Below are 21,897 nucleotides of genomic sequence, written 5' to 3' on the forward strand. Positions count from 1 at the left end.
TGTTACTGCAGGAACTGGACCACATTGTCACACCCAGCTGCTGTGATGCTTGGCTTGGATTTATTTAGATGGATGAATAATGAGGAAGAAAGGAAAGAGGTTGGAGGGAGAAGTGGTGGCAGACCACTTTGAGCTAAGAGCTTGTTGTTAAAGCCTGTACATCCCAAACATGATCTTACTGATGTGGAGATGCCGGCGCTGGACTGGGGTGAGCACAGTAAGAAGTCTTACAACACCAGGTTAAAGTCCAACAGGTTTGTTTCGATATCACTAGCTTTCGGAGCGCTGCTCCTTCCTCAGGTGAATTAAGAGGTATGTTCCAGAAACATATATATAGACAGATTTAAAGATGCACGACAATGCTTGGCATACGAGCATTAGCAGGTGATTAAATCTTTACAGATCCAGAGATGGGGTAACCCCACCTTAAAGAGGTGTGAATTGTGTCAAGCAATTGTGTCAATCTCACTGAAGCATAGCTTCCACCTCTTTGTATTCCAGATCCTGTGAAGCGAAGGCTAACATTCCTTTTTCATTTTTTTTATGCCATCATGTACTGACTATCAATTAGCAGCTCATTCAGACATTGTCACAACTGTTAAATTTTCAATAATCCAGACTCCTCTGCTAAAATAGAGCTCCTCACCCGAGAGTCAATCTGTCAACACACACAATCACCCCAAGGCCGCAATCTACCCCAGTGAGTTATAACCTGAAGACATTTCCACATGAAGGACAAGCTGTTCTCCTGTTCATTGGATTGCAACAATATGCTTGTCATAATTGGATATTGGAACCGTCACCGCAGTGGGGAGTCGAAGGAGTGAGGCGGTAATATGCAAGGAACATCTGCAGAGCTCCATTCATTTAGCGCAGGAAAGAGCAGTAGAAGTGGCGACAATCAAGTGCTACTTGAAGTTTGTGCTGTCGGATTGACCCACACCCCCTGTGCGTATGTCTTGTTTCAGTAATGATTGGTCACATTCAGCAGGAATGTCTAGACACTGTTTAAGTCTTTAAATTCCCATTCAAAATTAGATGATACAGTCATGAAATATTTACAATGCAATTATCCTTCAGTAAATACTGGCTGGGGATCCTTGGCAAAGCTGGGAACCCCCACAAGCAGTTCAGGATGTTATCGTTTTCAGAGTTGCGGGTTGCAACATACAGTTGAGGTTTTAACCCACCTTCTCCCCCTGCCCACAAGAAAACACTCGCAACCAGCAGCTGAAATTTATGTAGTGTGAACAAACTGCTGCTGCTTACATGCATGTTATATTCACAAAAGCGCTGGAACAATTGGGGGTGCAGAAGTACATTGGAGCACAGTCACTGAGTGGAGTTGGATGTGCATGAACTCAGGTTTCTGATCTTCCAATCTTTCTTGGTTGCCAAGGCCACAGTTAGGGTTTAATTCGGAGAGGAAAGGAGCTGAGAGGCACGCCATGATTTGCACAATAAACTCCATTCTCTTGGCACTTATTCCATCCCTCAGCCTGGCCACTGCCTGAACAAGACAATTCGCAACCCCAGCATCACAGATTTTTCTTGCTCCACTATGCTTTGAGATGTCCAGTCCGGATGCCCTGAAATTCTCTCCCAAACCTCTCCAACTCTCCATCCTCTTGCTTTAAAACCCGCCTCTTTAACCAAGCTATGAAAGCCAACTGTCTTACGAGCATCTCAAGTGGTTCAATGTTCATTTTTGCCTGATAATGCTCCTTTGTAGTGCATTGGATCATTTTACTGTGGTAAGAGGTGCGACAAAAATTAGACTTCTTTTATTTGTACACTTTGCCGAAACCATCATAAACAATGGCTGGGACAAAAAGTGAATTCTTTATCTCCCACTGTTTGTGGCAACACTTATCAGTCGCAAGAGTGAGGCGGAAATGGGCAATAAACACTGTCATGCCAATGATGCCCCCATGCTGCAAACATATGGGCTTGGGGTCAGGTTAGCTACCTGCCAACAGGCTGAATTATAACACTGGGGAGAAAGGCTCTGCTTTGATCTCAATCACAAACAATTGCAACTGGATCACACACAAGCATCAAACTTTTTTTAAAATCTAGTAGCCTGTCTCCCACATACTGTTCATAAGTACTCCAAAGCCAATGGATTGAATTTGGAAGTGCATTCGCTATTTTCTTGAGGCAGTTACATGAGTCAATTTACGCACAGCAAGCTCCTAGAAATAATAAATGAATGAATGCTCAGACAATCCATTTTTTGTGCTGGGAAACCACAATTGGTGTGGAGAGTAGGGCTTAGACTGGCCTGTTTCTGACATTTCCTCATTTCTACTGAAACTGTTCACAGCTGAATCCTGCAACTTCAGCCTGGGGTTGAAGTGGAGACTCTCCTGTGCCAGGAATGTTACTGAATACTGAAGTGATGCCGTCTTTTACCAAATGCATTTTCTCATTGTCTGCAGCAGGGATGTGACTCGATGCCAATTTTCCAACTTTTTCTGACACCAGATTTGTCATGTGTGCCTGCTCTGATGCATGAACAAATTGAAGGACCAGAACAGAGGAAGCAAAACATGCAGGGCGAATAATCGCCATCAGAGAAATGAATTGAGACATCTTCCACCAAATCCTGATACATAAAGCAGGCGACCCACACTGCTAGACTCCAGTACACATCTGAGGAACTGCAGTGTTGCCGAAGTAGTCATCTCCCTTGACACATAAAACCTTCTCCCTTGACTTTCTCCCTCCGGTTTTTAAAAATTCCATTGTTGTTTTAATGGGATCTTCCTGTGTGCAACTTGAAAAACAGATTTGCCCAATAGCTCGGAACTAACCCACCATACATGAAATTCATGGTGTAAGATTCTGAGCTATTGAAGACTCACACATATTTTCCATGCCTGTTTCTTGACAGCGTCTCGTTGTTAAGAAATCCATTTTCCTGACTGTTGGAGGCTAATTGTGGTCATTTAAAAAGAGACACTGACTCTCTCAGGATAATTGCAGTGAGGGATATTTTGAAGTAGGGCCCATCGGTCATTTGTTAATTTCTATAAGAAGCTACATTCTTGTTTGATGCTGGTCATCATTTAATTTGATACTGGCGACTTGTTGGAGACTGCGTGTGTGCTAATGTCAGCATTCTGTCTCTTTGCAACATTTGAAGATTAATTTGAACTGACCTGCAGGTAAATGGTTCTGTCTCCTTGTTATCCTGGGTATTTATTTGCAAACCACATGATGCATAAACTAAGTAAAACTATTAAAAGAGTATTTCTGCCAGAACTGATTAATGAACATAATGTATTCCTGAGTAGCTGCCTCCTGACCCTCTAAATAGTGCAGCACGCTCTCAGTACTGATCCTCTTGACAGTACTGGGGCGGCACTGCGGCACAGTGGTTAGCACTGCTGCATCATGGCGCTGGGGACCCGGGTTCGATCCCGGCCCCAGGTTACTGTCTGTGTGGAGTTTGCACATTCTTCCCTTGTCTGAGTGGGTCTCACCCCCACAACCCAAAGATGTGCAGGGTAGGTGGAATTGCCACGCTAAATTGCCCCTTAATTGGAACAAAAAAGAATTGGGTACTCTAAAAAAAATTTTAAAACTCTGACAGTACAGTGCTCCCTCATTATTGCCCGTCCCCCAACAGTACAACGCTCCCTCAGCACTCCACTGAAGTGTAAACCCAGATTACATGCTCAGGTCTATGGAGTGGATCTCGAAACCAGGAGGGGACTGCCAGCACTGAGCCTCGGCTGAACAGAAGGTGCAATAAAAAATCTCCACCTTGCTTTGGCCTCCCCACACATTGGGGTACAAGCAACAGGTGTCCACTTCCCAACACTGCTCACATTGAAGATGGGTGTAATTCACATACAACCAGAGGATGCAAACACTCAGCAGGTTGAACAACATCTGTGGAGAGAGTTTTCAAAGTAATGAAAAGTTACTGAGCTGAACTGTTTCTCTGAGTGTTTCTACCTGGATATTACTGAAGCTAGAATCTTCCTGCAGTGTATGGCTCAGGGCCATTCGGTGAGTAAATGTATTCATTGAATCATTGAGGGAACCCAAACCACTTTGTAGAACTGTAAGCAATGGCTGGTGCTGTCAAGGCAGTGTGCAACTGAGCCTTTCAGAAGACTGGATTGGTCTCTGACATCGAGGCAGAATAGGTTATTGTATATGGACTGAGTGACCCTTGTCATAATATACACCAGTATATCATGGTGCAGACACACACACCGATGGACACACAGTGGGACCAATCAACACACACAACACCGCAGCCAATGACCAGTGAGAGCACACGCACTATAAAGACAGGGGGCATCAGAGTTCCCACTCATTCGAGTTGCAGCTAGCTAGGAGGACAGAGCTCCAGCCTGTAACACAGACATTCACCATGTGCTGAGTGCCAGACTGGTTAGGACAAGGCAAAGGTCTTTAGTTAAAGCTAGTATCATATTAACCCACAGTCTGAGTATGTTTAAACAGTTAATGATTCAATAAAATAGTGTTGCACTATTTCAAGTGTTGGTGACCTGTATGTGATCCAGAACACCCAACACATCATGATACCAGGGGTGGTGGGATATTAGCACTTCTTAGACCTACCTGCAAGTGATCTGCCTTCCGCAAGCATTCCGTCATCCTGCAACATGGACAACATCAGCCCGCCACTCCGCATCACCGGCAACCTTGGGACCAACTGGAAGATTTTCAAACAGCGCTTCCAGCTCTTCCTCAAAGCCACAGACAGGGAGGGCGCCTCGGTTACCAGAAAGATTGCTCTTCTCCTTTCCACGGCCGGGGACCATGCCATCCACCTTTTCAACTCTCTCACCTTTGCGGATGATGAAGATAAAATTAAGTTCAAGACGGTCCTCCTCAAGTTTGACACTCACTGCAGCGTAGAGGTGAATGAAAGTTTCGAATGCTACGTGTTCCAGCAGCGTTTGCAGGGTAAGGATAAACCTTTCCAATCCTTTCTCACACACCTCCGCATCCTTGCGCAGTCTTGCAGCTACGGGCCCACCTCCGACTCCATGATACGCGACCAGATCGTTTTTGGCCAGGATTCTAGGCCCTGCCCTGTGATTCATGCTATAAAATCTGCAGATGAAGGGAGGAGAGGTTAGCTCAGCTGTGTTCTCTGGTCACCACAGTGGTTGCACTAGAAAAGTGATAAGTTACTACACACGTGAACACCACCTGCTAGATACACAGTCAGAGTCTTTTAGAAGGGGAATTGTCGAGCTGCAGAGAGGGAGATGGGGGAATGAGAGATGTTGCCTGTAGCAAGGAGAAGCCAAGGCATAAGGGCTTAACAGACCTCTGAATGAATTAGCCTTTAACTTACTCGAGGAAAGGGACTATATTACAATGAGTAGTGGTGTAATTAAAGTCACTTGAAACCAGATAGTAAAATTATTTGTCGAAGAGTGAAAAAGTAAATGTCGCTTCTCTTTTTAATAATGTGCTTGTTTTTGTTCCTACTCAGGAAGTCATTCCCCTCAGGTCTCATTTTCAATCGTCAAATGTTCACGATGTATTTTCTTTTATTACGACAGTCTTAGTGTACACAATGAGTGAAAACTCCTAATTGTAATGGCTCAGGGACTAATGAATATTAGATTGTCCTTGGGGAAAACAAGCTAATTATAGTACTTGCATAATAAATGAAATGGGTCTTCAGAAGGAAGGAAATACATTTTCAATTAAATTCATCACAACACTGTCAAAAAGCTGAGGGTAATCTGCATGTGCCTTTCTGCTGTGGTGAGATGATGGATGATGCATTCACTTCATACAGCTCTCACATCTGAAAAGCACAAGGTATAGAAAAGGAATGAGAAATATCTAGTGCATATTGTTCCCAATCATTGAGACTGCAGTTGTCCCATGGTTGTATTGAAGTCGCAAGAAATTGATGGTCAGGTTTGATTTGATTTATTGTCACATGTATTGAAGTACAGTGAAAAGTATTTTTCTGTGGCCAAGGGAACATACACAGTACGTACATAGTAGACAAAAAAAGAATAATCAACGGAGTCATTGACCAATGGTACATCGACAAACAGTGATTAGTTACAGTGCAGAACAAGGGGCCAAACAAAGCAAATACATGAGCAAGAGCAGCATTGGGCATCGTGAATAGTGTTCTCACAGGAACAGATCAGTCCAAGGGAGGGTTAATGAGGAGTCTAGTAGCTGTGGGGAAGAAGCTGTTCCTATATCTGGATGTGGGGGTCTTTCTGTACCTTCTGCCTGATGGAAGGGTCTGGAAGAAAGCAAAGCCTGGGTGGGAGGTGTCTCTGATAATGCTGTCTCCCTTCCTGAGGCAGCAGGAGGTGTAGGCAGAATCAACGTGAGGATGGCAAGCTTGTGTCTCTTCAAATAATGATTGAACTACACAACCCTGATGTGTTAGGCAGGTCGGTTCGGTGTGGACTGCACTTGATGCAGCGATGCGAGAAACAGACCTCTAACACTGGAGAAGATCAGACACGGTTTTATTGAACGATAGAACTAACATACATATTTAACTGGGTTGGCACAATACTGAACTGACTGGAGACCTTGTACTAGCCTGACCAGATTCACTAGCTACCGCATGGTGTTTGCACTGTGCTAGCTCGTGGACTCTGACTGTCTCAGGGGCTGGGTCCAGAGAGAGCGGGAAACCTAGTGTCCTCTGGCTTTATAGTGGTGGTGTCCTGCCTGGTGATTGGCTGCACTGTGCTAACTGGTCATCCTGTGTGTCAATCACTGCCTGTCTGCACTTCATTATATACATGTGTGGATATTATGACAGACCCGGATGAAGTGGATGAAGAAAACCAGAACAAAACTGGGAATACCAACAGTATCACAGACAGACTCTGTACAAAGAACGGACAGTGTTGTGAGGAATGGTGTGGATCCCAAGTATTGAACACCTCACTCCAGACTGACTGACCTGCTGTATGGCTTCCCTGCCTTTCTTAGATTTCCAGCTCCTGTAGTTTTGGTGTCAGTGATGGATCAGACCAAGCTGATGGGATGAAAGGTTCACGCCTCTGCCATGGATGTGAAAAGACCCTGTGCAGTCTCAATCTCGCTCCTGGTGGCCTTGACCCTCAACCCCAGCTCAGCACAAAATTGGCTGCCATTCTCCCAAAGGCCAGAGGACGTGGAGGGGGAAATCGCCACAAACACAGCAGCTTGTGGTTGAGAGCAGAAAGCTTTACATCTAACTCTACCCAATCTGGATGAATTCCAACACAAGCCTTTTGTCTGTCTCACATTTCTTTGTCCCTGTCATGAACAGCTATGCCCCTCGGCCCAATCTCAGAGATTCTCTCCTCAAACCTCTCTGCCTCACTTCTGAGATGCTGTTTAAGATTTACCTTTGACCAAGCATTGAGACACTTGTCTTAATGACTCCCCATTTCACATGTGCATCTTTTGTCTGTTTACACTCCTTTGAAGCATTTTGGATTGTTGTATTATTTTAAAGGTGCCATATAAATGCACTATTGGTGGTGGAGGATAAAATGGGTGCGATTCACACAAAAAAATGACAATGTCATTTTGAGCGTCTTTGGCGGAGTGATTCACTCCTTTTTTGGTGAGGTCCAGACCGATATTCATCAACATTTTTTGGACAAAACCTCCCACCCACGGACAATGCAACCCGCCGCAGTCATGGGCAACAACGCAACCCACGATCCCGAGCGGCAACATCACCTCCCTCGGGCAGCACGGTAGCATAGTGGTTAGCACTGTGGCTTCCCAACACCAGGGTCCTAGGTTCGATTCCCTGCTGGGTCACTGTCTGTGCGGATCTGCACATTCTCCCGTGTCTGCGTGGGTTTCCTCTGGGTGCTCCGGTTTCTTCCCCAGTCCAAAGACGTGCAGATTAGGTGGATTGCCCATGCTAAATTGCCCTCAGTGTCGCAAAAGCTGAGGAGGGGTTATTGGGTCACGGGGATTGGGTGGATGTGAGGGCTTAAGTGGGTCGGTGCAGACTCGATGGGCCGGATGGCCTCCTTCTGCACTGTGTGTTCTATGTTCCATCACTAAAAATTAGCATGAGGGCGCCCCCCTCCCAACCACTTGGGCATGAGCATGACCCTGGCCCCCACCTATCCATCCATGTGGGCATTGGGGCATTCCCCCCCTTCCATGTGAGCATACACCGCTCTGGGGTTGCTGAGAGCTCCCCCGTGGTTAGGCCCCCCTTTTCAGGACCCCCAACTCTTCATGACATCCCTTTATATGCACCCTTCACCCCCCAACCCTTCACCCTCTCTTTCATGGGCATGGCCCCTCTCAGGCCCTGCCCCTTGGCAGTGCCAGGTTGGCATGGCCAGGTGCCAGGCTGGCACTGCCTGGGTGCCAGGGTGGCATTGCCATGCCCAGTCGCCAATCACCCAGGGGCTGTGATGACCTCGGAATCCCACCCGGCGCGGCCACCACGCCTGGTCTCCTCTTGTGGCGACCAGTACGAATGGACGACCGAGTGAGGCCTGGGAGCTGTGAGAATGTGGCCCCAATGGGTCGCACATATTTACGTGAGCCTAATGGCTCATTTAAATATGATCATCTCGATCAGGCCCAGCAAGATCCTGTACGTAACAGAATTGGCGCCGGACAGTAAATAGGAAACCTTCTATCCTCAATGTGCTCATTCAGTTGAACCTAACCGATCAATTATCACTTTGACCATAAAGATATTAAACCGTATTAATCCTAGTTATCACCACAGTTTCAGCTCAGAATGTTGTGATCTTTTTGATTTTCCTGCAGTTTAAGTGGACGCTTGTCACTGTGGTGGTGTTGCAGTTGATCTTCATAATCGTCAGCCTTTTATGCCAGAATAAGGTATGGAAGTTTGTTTTACCTTTTATAATGTACTTTATTATGTGTGTTTGATTGTTGTGTGTGTTTGTTGTGTGCGTGTTTAGTGCGTGTGCCTGTCTGTTTGTTTGTTTGTTGTGTGTGTGTGTGTGTTTGATGTGTGTTTATTTGTTGTGTTTGTTTTCTTGTGTGGTGTGTGTGTTTGGTGTGTGTGTGAGTGAGAGAGCATGCATGTGTGACAGCGTTCATGCATTTGTCTAAGTGGGTCAAACTGTTCCAAAGGTCTCTTAATACTCTCCTGACCAAACAATACAGTTCTGGGAATAAGGGGCCTAATATTAGTTCATTCAATATTGGCACTGGTTACAGAAAAGGCCAGCGCTGGGCTAGTTCCAGTTGTCATGTACTAACATTGTGAATTTGTGCTTATGAAAAAAGGTCTCTCTGGATGAGGCAACATTTATTTATTCCATCTGCCAGATCAAACACTAGACTGTCGAGCCATTGGAAGAAATCCTGTAATTTTGAAAATGATTTCCGTGTTGCACGCCCCTGGTTTTCATCACTCTGTCATTGGCTGCATGCCTTCAGCTTCAGGCAAACCCGAAGCTCTGGAACTCCCTCCTGTTATGGGCCAGGGTTTAGAGAACCCCAAAGTGTATCATGGAGTTCACCTGACCCACAACTTTTACTAGATTGTGGTATGGGGAGCACACGGCCCACTCTACAGGTGTGGGACAGCAGAAATGGAAAAGTATTTTTTAAAGCAAAACAATGTTTATTCTATGAATTCAAGTCAACCTTTTTAAAACAAACAGTGAACATCTTAGCAACCATTAATTCAAATACAACCCCCAAAGAGGACAACACTAAGTAATGCTTACGCTATCCTTTTAACATCCAAAAGACTTACAAAAAACATATCCATTCACAGACGCACATCAGGTTAAAGTCACTACTGAAAACATTTATAATTCTGAATTCACCAAATGATCTAGAGATAGTCTTTTCATGGCAAAGAGATCAACAGTACACCTGCTCTGTCTGGCTTCAGCTCCAACACTGAAAACGAAACTAAAACACACCCTGCAGCAAACAGCCTAAAACGAAAGTTAAAAGCTGACCGATAGCCCAGCTCAACCCACTGCAGTAATAAACACCCATTTCTTAAAGGTACTCTCACATGACACTCCCTAAAGATCTCTGGCTCTCAAACTTCCTGAAACCTCTGCCTTTGATCAAGCTGTTGGTCACCTATCCTAATATCCTTTCACTGGTCTGTTACTTTGCTCAAAAACACAGTGAAGTGCATTGAACATTTAAGGATGTTAAAACCCTGTAAAAATGTAATTGTTGCTGCCAGTAGTGCATTGTTAAATTGGTTGCATTCAGAGTTTGTACAGTCAAATGACAAACATCAAATCTTTATGGTCTGTGTGCAGTCAGGTAGATTGCCCCTCATAACCGTACAGGCAGAATAATGATATCCTTACTGTGAGAAGGAAACTAAAATATACCGGGCCCCAGCCACAGCAGCAGGCATGAGAACGACAAGGACATTGATCCAGTTTGCAGCCCTGAAAGCCAGAAATTGCACCACGAACGAGTAGTCTGTTTGAAGCTGTAGCAATCCAACGTATGGTCTGGAGATGAAAAACACACAAATCCTTGCTCGTTTAATCTCAGAGATCAATCAAGCAACTTGTCAAAAGTAGCAATCTGCTGGACCTGTGTAACTGTGCTCCCAAGCTTGGTCGCACAAGTCCAAATCGATAAAGAACCTTCCGCCTGTATCATCATTCAGAGCCAAACAGCAAGTCTTTGACAAATGTGATTGAAAAGGCCTGTTCATAGATGCTGGCTGAATGGGCATGATCGAATGAGACCAGCTTTGTTCCTGACTCCCAGTTAACATTCTACCGGCCGGTCATTTGGCTCGTTCACAATCTATAATTGAAATGTTCAGGTCACCCAGATATGCTCCCAAAAAGAAAGGCCCTTCATTTTAAGTGTCACATCATTAGGGTATTCCACTTTCCACTTTCACTTGACAAATGCAACCTCTTAAGTGTATTCAAGCTGCATATTCCTGTGACGGAGAAATTCAGCTTGTGGCCTGGTATTTCAACAGCATGTAGGACACAGTGACGGGGTGGTTATGTCGTGGACTGGTAATCCCGAGACCATCACGACTAACAGCCACACAGAACGTGAATTCCAATTCCACCATGGTCCCTTGAGATAGTTTTTTTAAAAAGATCTGGAAATGAATAGTGTATTCATTAGATTGGAAAAGCAAACTGGTTCCCAGAAAGAAATTGCCATCATTTCCTGATCTGGGGCGAAATTCTCCCGAAACGGCGTGCTGTCCGCCGACTGGCGCCCAAAACGGCGCCAATCAGACGGGCATCGCGCCGCCCCAAAGGTGCGGAATGCTCCGCATCTTTGGGGGCCGAGCCCGAACATTGAGGGGCTAGGCCGGCGGTGGAGGAATTTCCGCCCCGCCAGCTGGCGGAAACGGCCTTTGTTGCCCCGCCAGCTGGCGCGGAAATGACATCTCGGGGCGGCGCATGCGCGGGAGCGTCAGCGGCCGCTGACAGTTTCCCACGCATGCGCAGTGGAGGGAGTCTCTTCCACCTCCGCCATGGTGGAGACCGTGGCGGAGGCAGTAGGGAAAGAGTGCCTCCACGGCACAGGCCTGCCCCCGGATCGGTGGGCCCCGATCGCGGGCCAGGCCACCGTGGGGGCACCACCCCGGGGTCAGATCGCCCCGCGCTCCCCCCCCCAGGACCCCGGAGCCCGCCCGCGCCGCCTTGTCTTGCCGGTAAGGTAGGTGATTTAATTTACGCCGGCGGGACAGGCAATTTATCGGCGGGACTTCGGCCCATCCAGGCCAGAGAATCGAGCGGGGGGGCCCGCCAACCGGCGCGGTGCGATTCCCGCCCCCGCCGAATATCCGGTGCCGGAGACTTCGGCAACCAGCGGGGGCGTGATTCACGCCAGCCCCCGGCGATTCCCCGACCCGGCGGGGGTCGGAGAATGTCGCCCCTGATCTGTGTGTGACACCAATCTACTTTGGCGGGTTTGACAGAATTCCTGATTTCGGGGTCTTCTGGTCCCACCCGAGTTGACCACGCCGGGGGTTCCCTGGCAGTGCGGCCAGCGCCGGTGAGCCATGAAAATTGCCATTGACTTTGGCAGGGCCAGAAGACTCCACCAGCAGCCAATGGCGAGCTGTCCCCGGTTGAGGGTGGGGGACTGGAAAATACCGCCCTTGTCTCTTCACTCTGGATCAAACTCCTACTCAGATGTAGTGGTTCAAAAGGAAAGCCCAAGGCCCCCTGGGATAGGCATTCATTACCTCTGTTCTGAGGCGAAGAAGAAAGGATGGCATATTCTGAATACTTCAGCTTTAAGATCAGGCACAAAAACAGAAATTACCGGACAGTCTGAGCAGGTCTGACAGCATCTGTGGAGAAAGAAGGGAGTAACGTTTTGAGTCCGGATGACTCCTTGCCCAAAGCCAGGCATCTTTGTCAAGATCAGGCACTTTGACCCCCCTTTGTTGAATTCCCTCCCAATCACCTGTTGGTCCATGACAAAGATGTGCAGGTTAGGTGGATTGTCCATGATAAATTACCCTTAGTGTCCAAAATTGCCCTTAGTGTTGGGTGGCTCTTTCCAAGAGCAGGGGCAGACTCGATGGGCCGAATGGCCTCCTTCTGCACTGTGAATTCTATGATAATCTATGAATTCACTGAGAGAAGAAAATCAGAAATTGCAGTCAAAATCTCTTCAGCCCTCAATCCTTCTACTCAACAGGTTTCCATCCCACCTCCCCGTTAACTGTCGTTAAGTCAACAGCCTTCTCTAATATGAAAGTCAAAATATAAGCGTTCTCCAATGCGGCTTTCAGGACGGAAGACAACGCAGAATCGCCAAGCAGAAACTGATCGCCAAGTTCTGCACACATGAGTACGACCTCAACTGGGATCTTGGATTCATGTCTCGCTACATTTAACCCCCCAGCATCTGACCTGGCCTTGCAAAATCCTACCAACTGTCCTGGCTTGAGACAATTCACACCTCTTTAACTGTGATTGTCCATCTCTTCAGTCGCACTGTTTGGACCTGTAAAGACTTCATTACTTGCAAAGATTTGCATTCAAAGTATCTTCTCACATCATTGGCTTTGTCTTGTATACTGTGTTTGTGTAACCTACCACTTCACTCCCCTGATGTAGGAGCTACGCTCTGAAAGCTAGTGATTCCAAATAAACCTGCTGAACTTTAACCTGGTGTTGTAAGACTTCTCACAATGAAAGCCAAAAGATTGTGGGAGTTAGAGAGAAAAAAGTCACAGACCTGAAATATTAATTCAGTTACTGTCTCCACATATGCTGCCTGACCTGCTGAGTATTTCCAGCATTTTCTGTTGTTACTCACTCTCTGGGGTCTGTCCTGATCTTCGAGCTTTTAGAATGTTTAATCCTGGAGATGGGCATTTGTTGTCCGTCTCTAGTTGCCCTGGAGGGGGTAGTGATAGAACTTAGGGGCTTACTGGGCATCTTCAGGGGGCATTTAACAGGCAGCCATGTTGGTGTGGGACTGGAGTCACGGAAAGGGTGAATTGAGTGCAGACAACTGCAGGTTTCCTTCTCTAAAGGGAAAATCGGGAACCAGTTGGGATTTTCCAGCTACAAATGCCAAAGGCTGTGCAGACAAAGAAGTCACCCTAGTATTTGCTTTACAGAGCCAGTACTAACTCAACAACACATCATTGTAACCACAATTCCCACCACTAAGAAGTATCATCAAAATGAATATTTGGAGCTGCCTTGTATGATGAACTTGTTGAGATGGTCAGTAACTGAGCTGCGCTAGTTGCGAAGAGCTCAGATTAGGACACTTGCTTAACCAAATGAGGACAGTAGTACTGGCCAAACAATTCCACCTGAATCCTGTAGAACTGCCCCCCCTACTGAGGATTCACAGTCTTCAGGGAAGGGGAGCAAACCGATGGGAAAAATGTGCAGAAAAATCTCCAACATAAATTGTAAATGTTCAATACGGACAGGGAGAGACTCCACACGGAGTAAAATAAAAGAAACAAAGTTTTTATTTACAGCACAATATATACACAGCCTGGTAGATCCCTACCAGTTCCTTTCTGGTCGGTGCCTTATTGGCTGACCTTTTATATAGAGATGAATAGAGACCCCCATCCCTAGCAGGGGAGCCCGTGTGGGCTATTACCAAATGAATAAAGATATCTACTTTTGCAGCACTGGAATTAATTAAAGACCATAGTATTCTCAGTGTAGTCCCGATTGCCTTGTCATTAATGCTTCCTGGTGTGCAATCCATTTATATAAATGTATTGACTAGCCAGCCAGCCTAATGTAGATCGTAGAATTTACAGTGCAGAAGGAGGCCATTTGGCCCATCGAGTCTGCACAGGCCCATGGAAAGATCACCCTATCTAAGCCCACAATTCCACCCTATCCCCATAACCCAGTAACCTTATCTAACCTTTTTGGACACTAAGGGCAATTTAGCACGGCCAATACACCCAACCTGCACTTCTTTTGGACTGTGGGAGGAAACCGGAGCATCCGGAGGAAACCCACGCAGACACGGGGAGAACGTGCAGACTCTGCACAGACAGTGACCCAAGCTGGGATTCGAACTTGGGACCCTGGAGCTGTGAAGCAACTATGCTGAGCACTGTGCTACCGTGCCACCCATTAATGTAATGCACAATAACTTGTGATTATGCAACACTCATTACTTAGTGATGTCTCGCAGCACCTTAGAGTGCTGTGTCTCATGGGATGTGCAGCAGGGCAGGGAGAAAGACAGGGGCGAAAGCGCAGTTAAAAAAACAAGTGTACCAAGGAGATTCTTGAAGGTAGGTAGCTGGCAATGCAAATACATCAGGAAGGAGTTCACGGCAGTGTCAATTGTCTTTTTGATTTCTGTGACCTGGGTGAGTTCCACTGCTTTGGTGCATGGTTTATAGAATGGGAGCCTGAACTAAAATCTCAGGTGGGTTGATGGCTGGTTTCCTGGAGCTTGTAACTGCAGGACCATGTGTGTGTTTACATGCCTGTATGTATGGGTGTTTGTACGTATGCATGCGCATGAGGATGTTTGTGTGTGCCTGTATATGTAATTGTGTGTTTAGGTGTGTATGTGTGTGTGTGATTGTCTGCTGTTACTTTGAGAGACATTCTATGTCTTCCTGAGATGATTGACCATCTTAAACAAAGAACTATTTGCATTTTATGAAGTGCATTTCATAAATTTGCGTCATCCCAAAGTGTTTGACAACCAATTCACTTTGTCAGGGACTGTCGTAATGTCCCAAAAACCACAATGAGATCAGGTAATTCTTCTTTTTGATGATATCAGTTAGGGGAAAAATATTGACCATAACACCAGGGGAAGCACCCCTGCTCTTCAAAACAGTGTTGTGGGAGCCTAGACATTAACTGAGAGGGAGACAGAGCTTCAGTTTATCATCTCATCTGAAAGACGGGTTTCTCCCATTTTCTATTTAGTGCCGTTTTCCAGTATCGATTAGCAGGTTGTCTTCACTGTGCAGCAGAGATACCCATGCTGCACACACGAAGGAAGATCTAACGTCCAAAGACTAGTTTACTGGAATTCTAACGCTCAACCTGACACCAATCTACAATGATTCTACTTCAGCTCAGTCACACACCCAGAGTCGACTGCCTCTTTGCAATTGTCTCTCTCTTTCCTCTCTAATAGCCACGTCTTCTCCATTTTTCCCCAAAATGTCCATCGATTTGTGGAAATTAGGATTCTAAAATAATTGATTTGAGCAGAAAACAAATGCTGTTTTCCATATCCCATCCCTTGTGTTATAAATTTTTAACAACTCAATAAATGAATTTTGCTTTATACGCAGTTGACTTGAACAAGTTTGCCCATTCTCTGTGAATAATTTGTTTCTACCATTTGCCTTCAGTTACAAACACGAGAAGGTCTCACTTTGATAACCACATCACACTTTTCCTTCATTATAACATTCAGTTTCCTGTTGCTTGGGGCATTCTACTGCTAAGCTACAACTGGGGAAGAGACGTGTGCTCCGTGTTATTGGTGACAGGCTAATAAAGTTCAGAGTAATGTTGCACCTTAAGGTACACAGCATCCGAAGACTGAGATTGCAGTGGCATAAGCCTGTGAGGTAGAGGATCGGATAACAAAGAACCATTTACTTACATCATTCTGCCTTCTGATCACACGCATCTCACAGGTTCGCTTCCTGCCTCCGTCCCGCACCCATTCTCAATTACTTATTACACTCTGGGCATTCCCAGGGCTGCTTTGAAATTATTTGCTAATATATGAGTCAGCTCCTTGTTCCAAAGGCCCCAGAACGAGCGAACAAGATAATTCTGGATGAGGGGCTCCATTTAGCCCACTTTAGTTGAACCATTCAGAAAGATCCTAATCTCCCCAATTGAATTACTTCATAAATGATTGCAGAGTTTTTAACCTTCACTGCTCTGTCTGGAAGGTTCATTCCCATATTGGCCACTCATTGCCAGAAGATGAATCCACTGATAGTGGTAACTGTCCTAAAGTAACTTTTTGTTAGTTTGGACCTGTGTACCTTAATTCTATTCTCAGTAATTTAAATACATATTCTGAATTAACTTTTTCAATATCCTTAGCAATCTTCTAGATACTTTTCAATATCCTTAATTTTCGCAATACAATCCTCTGTAAGATATCGGTTATGCTGCTCCTCGCTAGGCAGAACACCCCAAAATTTGCTCGTCTTTCTTCATAATTTGCCTCTGCCACTGTCTCCTGTGCTTGAATATCTGTGTATTTTCGTGGCCTGAAGCGTATTGAAGGTGTGACTAATTTCAACATTACTAACTCTGACTTCTGTTCAGGCGTTGGTAGTTCAACATGATATTGGCTTTGGAGATATCTGCTATTCATTCATTGTCCGGAAATATTGAGGCTATTAAGGCTTCACAATCGCTCTCCACTTTGGCTTCAGTTATCCAACGGCATTCATGTGTTGTTTTTTTCTGTGGATAGAACTTCACTTATAATAATGAGAGTAAGATATCAAGAAACAGATGAAAGTACTGGATACTTATAAGCTCAATGTAGGGAAGAGCGAGCTTTTTGTACTACAGGCAGGGGACCAAGCAAGAGGGATAGGGGACCTACCGCTGAGGAGGGCAGAGGGGAGTTTTCGGTATCTAGGGATCCAGATAGCCAGGAGCTGGGGGGGGGGCTACACAAACTGAATCTGACGAGGTTGGTGGACCAAATGGAGGTGGACTTCAAAAGATGGGACATGTTGCCGCTCTCGTTGGCGGGTAGAGTGCAGTCGGTAAAAATGGTGGTCCTTCCGAGGTTTTTGTTTGTGTTCCAGTGCCTCCCCATCGTGATCACCAAAGACTTTTTCAAGAGAGTAGGTAGGAGTATTATGGGGTTTGTGTGGGCGAACAAAACCCCGAGGGTAAGGAGAGGGTACTTGGAGCGCAGTAGGGACCGAGGAGGGCTGGCGCTGCCAAACCTAGGGAGCTCCTACTGGGCAGCAAACGTGGCGATGATCCGTAAGTGGGTTATGGAGGGGCAGGGAGCGGCATGGAAGAGGATGGAGATGGCGTCCTGCAAAGGAACGAGCTTGGGGGCGCTGGTGACGGCGCCGTTGCCGCTCTCACCATCAAAGTATGCCACAAGCCCGGAGGGTGCGGCAACGTTAAGGATCTGGGGCCAGTGGAGACGGCATAGGGGTGCAGTGGGAGCCTCGGTGTGGTCCCCGATCAGGGGTAACCACCGGTTTGTCCCGGGGAAGATGGACGGGGGGTTCCAGGGCTGGCACCGGGCAGGGATTAGAAGAATGGGGGACCTGTTCATCAACGGGACATTTGCGAGCCTAGGGGCACTGGAGGAGAAGTTTGAGCTACCCCCGGGAAATGCATTCAGATATATGCAGGTGAGGGCTTTTGTGAGGCGACAGGTCAGGGAATTCCCGCTGCTACCGACACAGGAAATTCACGACAGGGTGATCTCGGGTGTATGGGTCGGGGAGGGCAAGGTTTCGGCAATACACCAAGAGATGAAAGAAGAGGGGGAAGCACTAGCAGAAGAGTTGAAGGGTAAATGGGAGGAGGAGTTGGGGGAGGAGATCGAGGAAGGTTTGTGGGCTGATGCCCTGGGTAGGGTCAATTCCTCCTCCTCATGTGCCAGGCTCAGCCTGATACAATTTAAGGTGGTTCACAGAGCGCACTTGACGGGGGCGAGGTTGAGTAGGTTCTTTGGGGTAGAGGACAGATGTGGAAGGTGCTCAGGGAGCCCGGCGAACCATGTCCATATGTTTGGTCATGCCCGGCACTGGAGGGGTTCTGGAGAGGAGTGGCGGGAGCAATATCTCAGGTGGTGAAAGTCCGGGTCAAGCCAAGCTGGGGGCTAGCAATATTTTGAGTAGTGGACGAACCGGGAGTGCAGGAGGCGAAAGAGGCCGGCATTCTGGCCTTTGCGTCCCGAGTAGCCCAGCGAAGGATCTTGCTAATGTGGAAGGAGGCGAAGCCCTCTCGCGTGGAGGCCTGGACAAACGACATGGCTGCATTCATAAAGTTGGAAAGGATTAAGTTTGCCTTAAGGGGGTCTGCGCAGGGGTTCTACAGGCGGTGGCAACCGTTCCTAGACTACCTCGCGGAGCGTTAGAGGAAGGTCGGTCAGCAGCAGCAGCAACCCTGGGGGGCGGGGGGTGGGGGGGGGGGGGGGAACGAGAGATCGTTTGAGGGGACGGACGAGCGGGGGATAACATGGAGGGTGGGGGAAACTGGCACGAACGGGCAAGAGCCAGTGTATAAAGCTCTGTAAATATTTCATCTTACCATGTATATATCTTGCTCAGGGCGATTTTGCGTTATTTTGTTACGGGGGGAGGGGGGTTCATTGTTTGTAAGGGGAAAAAATTGTTTTGTTTTGTTGAAAAACTTTAATAAATATATTTTCCAAAAAAAAAGAAAGTACTGGATACTGCAAAGGCTTTGGGCCCTAACAATAATTCAGCAATAGTACTGCAGACTTGTTCTCAGATTTGCCACACCCCTAGCCAAGATGTTCCAGTACAGCTACAACACTGGCATCTACCCAGAAATGTGGAAAATTGCCCAGGTGTGTCCTGCACACAAAAATCAGGATAACTCCAGCCCAGCCAATGGCCATCCTATCAGTCTGCTCTCCATCATCAGTAAAGTGATGGAAGGGGTCGTCAACAGCGCTGTCAAGCGGCACTTACTCAGCAATAACCTGCTCACTGACGCTCAGTTTGGGTTGTGCCAGGGTCACTCAACTCCAGACATCATTACAGCCTTGGTTCAAGCATGGACGAGAGAGCTGAACTCCAGAGGTGAGGTGAGAGTGACTGCCCTTCACATCAAGGCAGCATTTGATCGAGTGTGGCATCAAGGAACCCAGCAAAACTGGAGTCAGTGGCAACTGGGGGAAAACACTCCAGTGGATGGAGTCATACTTGGCACAATGGAAGATGGTTGTGTTTTTTTTTTGTTCTTGGGATGTGGGCTTTGCTGGCTGGGCCAGCATTTGTTACCCATCCCTAAATGCCCTTGAACGGCTTGCTCGGCCATTTCAGTGGGAAGCAGTTAAGAGTCAACCACATTGCTGTGTGAGTCTGGAGTCACATGGAGGCCAGACCGGGTAATGATAGGAGATTTCCTTTCCTGAAGGACATTAGTCCTGAAGGGGCTGTTTAGCACAGGGCTAAATCGCTGGCTTTGAAAGCAGACCAAGGCAGGCCAGCAGCACGGTTCAATTCCCGTACCAGCCTCCCCGAACAGGCGCCGGAATGTGGCGGCTAGGGGCTTTTCACAGTAACTTCATTTGAAGCCTACTTGTGACAATAAGTGATTTTCATTTTCATTTCATTTCATTTTTTCATCAGTGATTCAGATGGTTTTTTATGACAATTGCTTCATTGGTCATCATTAGACTTTTCATTCCAGATTTTTTTCATTGAATTCCAATTTTACCATCTGCCATGTTGGATTCGAACGCAGAACCCCTGAGCATTACCCTGGATCTCTGGATTACTAGTCCAGTGACAATACCAGTATGCCACCGCCTCCTCCAAACTCAATCATCTCTGCTCCAGGAAGGGGCAGCACAGTGGCACAGTGGTTAACACTGCTGCCTCACGGCGCCGAGGTCCCAGGTTCGATCCCGGCCCTGGGTCACTGGCCGTGTGGAGTTTGCACATTCTCCCCGTGTTTGTGTGGATTTCACCCCCACAACCCAAAGATGTGCAGGGTAGGTGGATTGAACACGCTAAATTGCCCCTTAATTGGAAAAAATGAATTGGGTACTCTAAATTTTTTAATAAATCTCAGCACCAGGTCATCACTACAGGGATTTCTCAGGGTAGTGTCATAGGCTTAACCATCTTCAACTGCTTCATCAATGACCTCCATTCTAACATAAGGCCAAAAGTGGGGATGTTCGCTGATGATTGCACTGATGATTGCACAATGTTCAGCACCAGACACTGAAGCAGTCCATGTGCAAATGCAGCAAGACCTGGACAATATCCAGGTTCGGGCTGACAAGGGCAAGTAACATCCGAAACACACAGGTGCTAGGCAATAACCATCTCTAATGAGGAAGAGGCAAACCATCGGCCCTTGACATTCAGTGGCATTACCATCACTGTAACCCCCACTATCAACAACCTGGGAGTTACCATTGACCCGAAACTGAATTTATATCGCCATATAAATACTGTGGCGACAACAGCAGGTCAGAGGCTAGGAATCCTGCGGTGGGTAACGCGCCTCCTGACTCCTCCCCAAAGCCTGTCCACCGCCTACATTACACAAATCAGGAGTGTGATGGAATACTCTTCACTTGCCTGGATGAGTGCAGTTCCAACAACACTCAAGAAGCTCAACACCGTCCAGGTCAAAGCAGAGTGCTTGATCGGCACCCCTTCCACAAATATCCACTCCCTCCACCACTGACGCACAGTGGCAGCCATCTACAGCATGCACTGCAGGAAGTCACCAAGGTTCCTCAGGCAGCACCTTCCAAATCTATGACCACGACCATCTAGAAAGACAAGGGCAGCAGACAGATGTGAACACCACCACCTGGAGGTTCCCCTCCAAGTCACTTATCATCCTGACTTGCAAATTTATCACCGTTCTTTCACTGTCGCTGGGTCACAATTCTGGCACTCCCTCCCCAACAGCACTGTGGGTGTACCTACACTACATGAACTACAGCGGTTCAAGAAGGCGGATGTTATAACCTGCCTACTTACCATTGGCTGGGGACGAATGACTATCCCACAATCCTGTGGGAGTATGAGCTTCCCCAATGAGGGGGGCGGAGAAACCACTAGTAAACTCCTAGTATAAATAAAGCTGGCCAGTTCAGGAACCAGCAGGAAGGAGTATGTAGCAAGGGAAGTTACTGCTACTGTTATGTATATATGTTATAGTAAATAAATGTTATTACTTTGTATCCTTAAAACTCATGCTGGATTCGTCGTGGCCCTTACAAAACTGGCAACGAAGGTTAAAGTGAATAGCTGTCTACACTGCTGAAGCCACCTCCCTGGATTTTTGTTGGATACAGGTTAGAAGTTGTTTTCTATTATACCATGCCTCTGTACAGACGTTTGGATGTTTTTGATGCTGCGCTGGAAAGCTGGAACCAGTACACACAATGGATGCGTTACTATTTCCGGGCAAACAATATCACCGAAAACGAGCGCCAGGTGGTCATATTGCTCACCGCCTGCGGCCCGCATACTTTTGGGGTGATTAGGAGCCTTATGTACCCAGCTGCGCCGGACACCAAAACGTTTGATGAACTTGTGAATATAGTGGGGCAACATTTTAACCCAACCCCGTCCACGATAGTCCAGCGTTACCGGTTTAATACCGCTGAGAGGACCCCTGGAGAATCCCTTGCCGATTTTCTATCCAGGCTACGCAGGATTGGGGAGTACTGTGACTATGGTGAGACCTTGTCAGAAAT

The 21,897-nt window shown here is 46.9% G+C and overlaps 1 protein-coding gene across 3 annotated transcripts in view; it reads left to right on the top strand.

The window, feature by feature from the left end:
• The window catches only part of LOC140396932 (tetraspanin-15), a 282,924-nt gene that overhangs the window by 70,422 nt on the left and 190,605 nt on the right, over positions 1-21,897 (top strand). For all 3 annotated transcript variants that reach the window (XM_072485869.1, XM_072485868.1, XM_072485867.1), the window contains exon 3: positions 8,779-8,853. In XM_072485869.1, the coding sequence (XP_072341970.1) occupies positions 8,779-8,853 (75 nt within the window). The remainder of the gene's footprint in view (positions 1-8,778; positions 8,854-21,897) is intronic.

Source organism: Scyliorhinus torazame, chromosome 20 (assembly GCF_047496885.1).
Source record: "Scyliorhinus torazame isolate Kashiwa2021f chromosome 20, sScyTor2.1, whole genome shotgun sequence".
Lineage (NCBI taxonomy): Eukaryota > Metazoa > Chordata > Chondrichthyes > Carcharhiniformes > Scyliorhinidae > Scyliorhinus > Scyliorhinus torazame.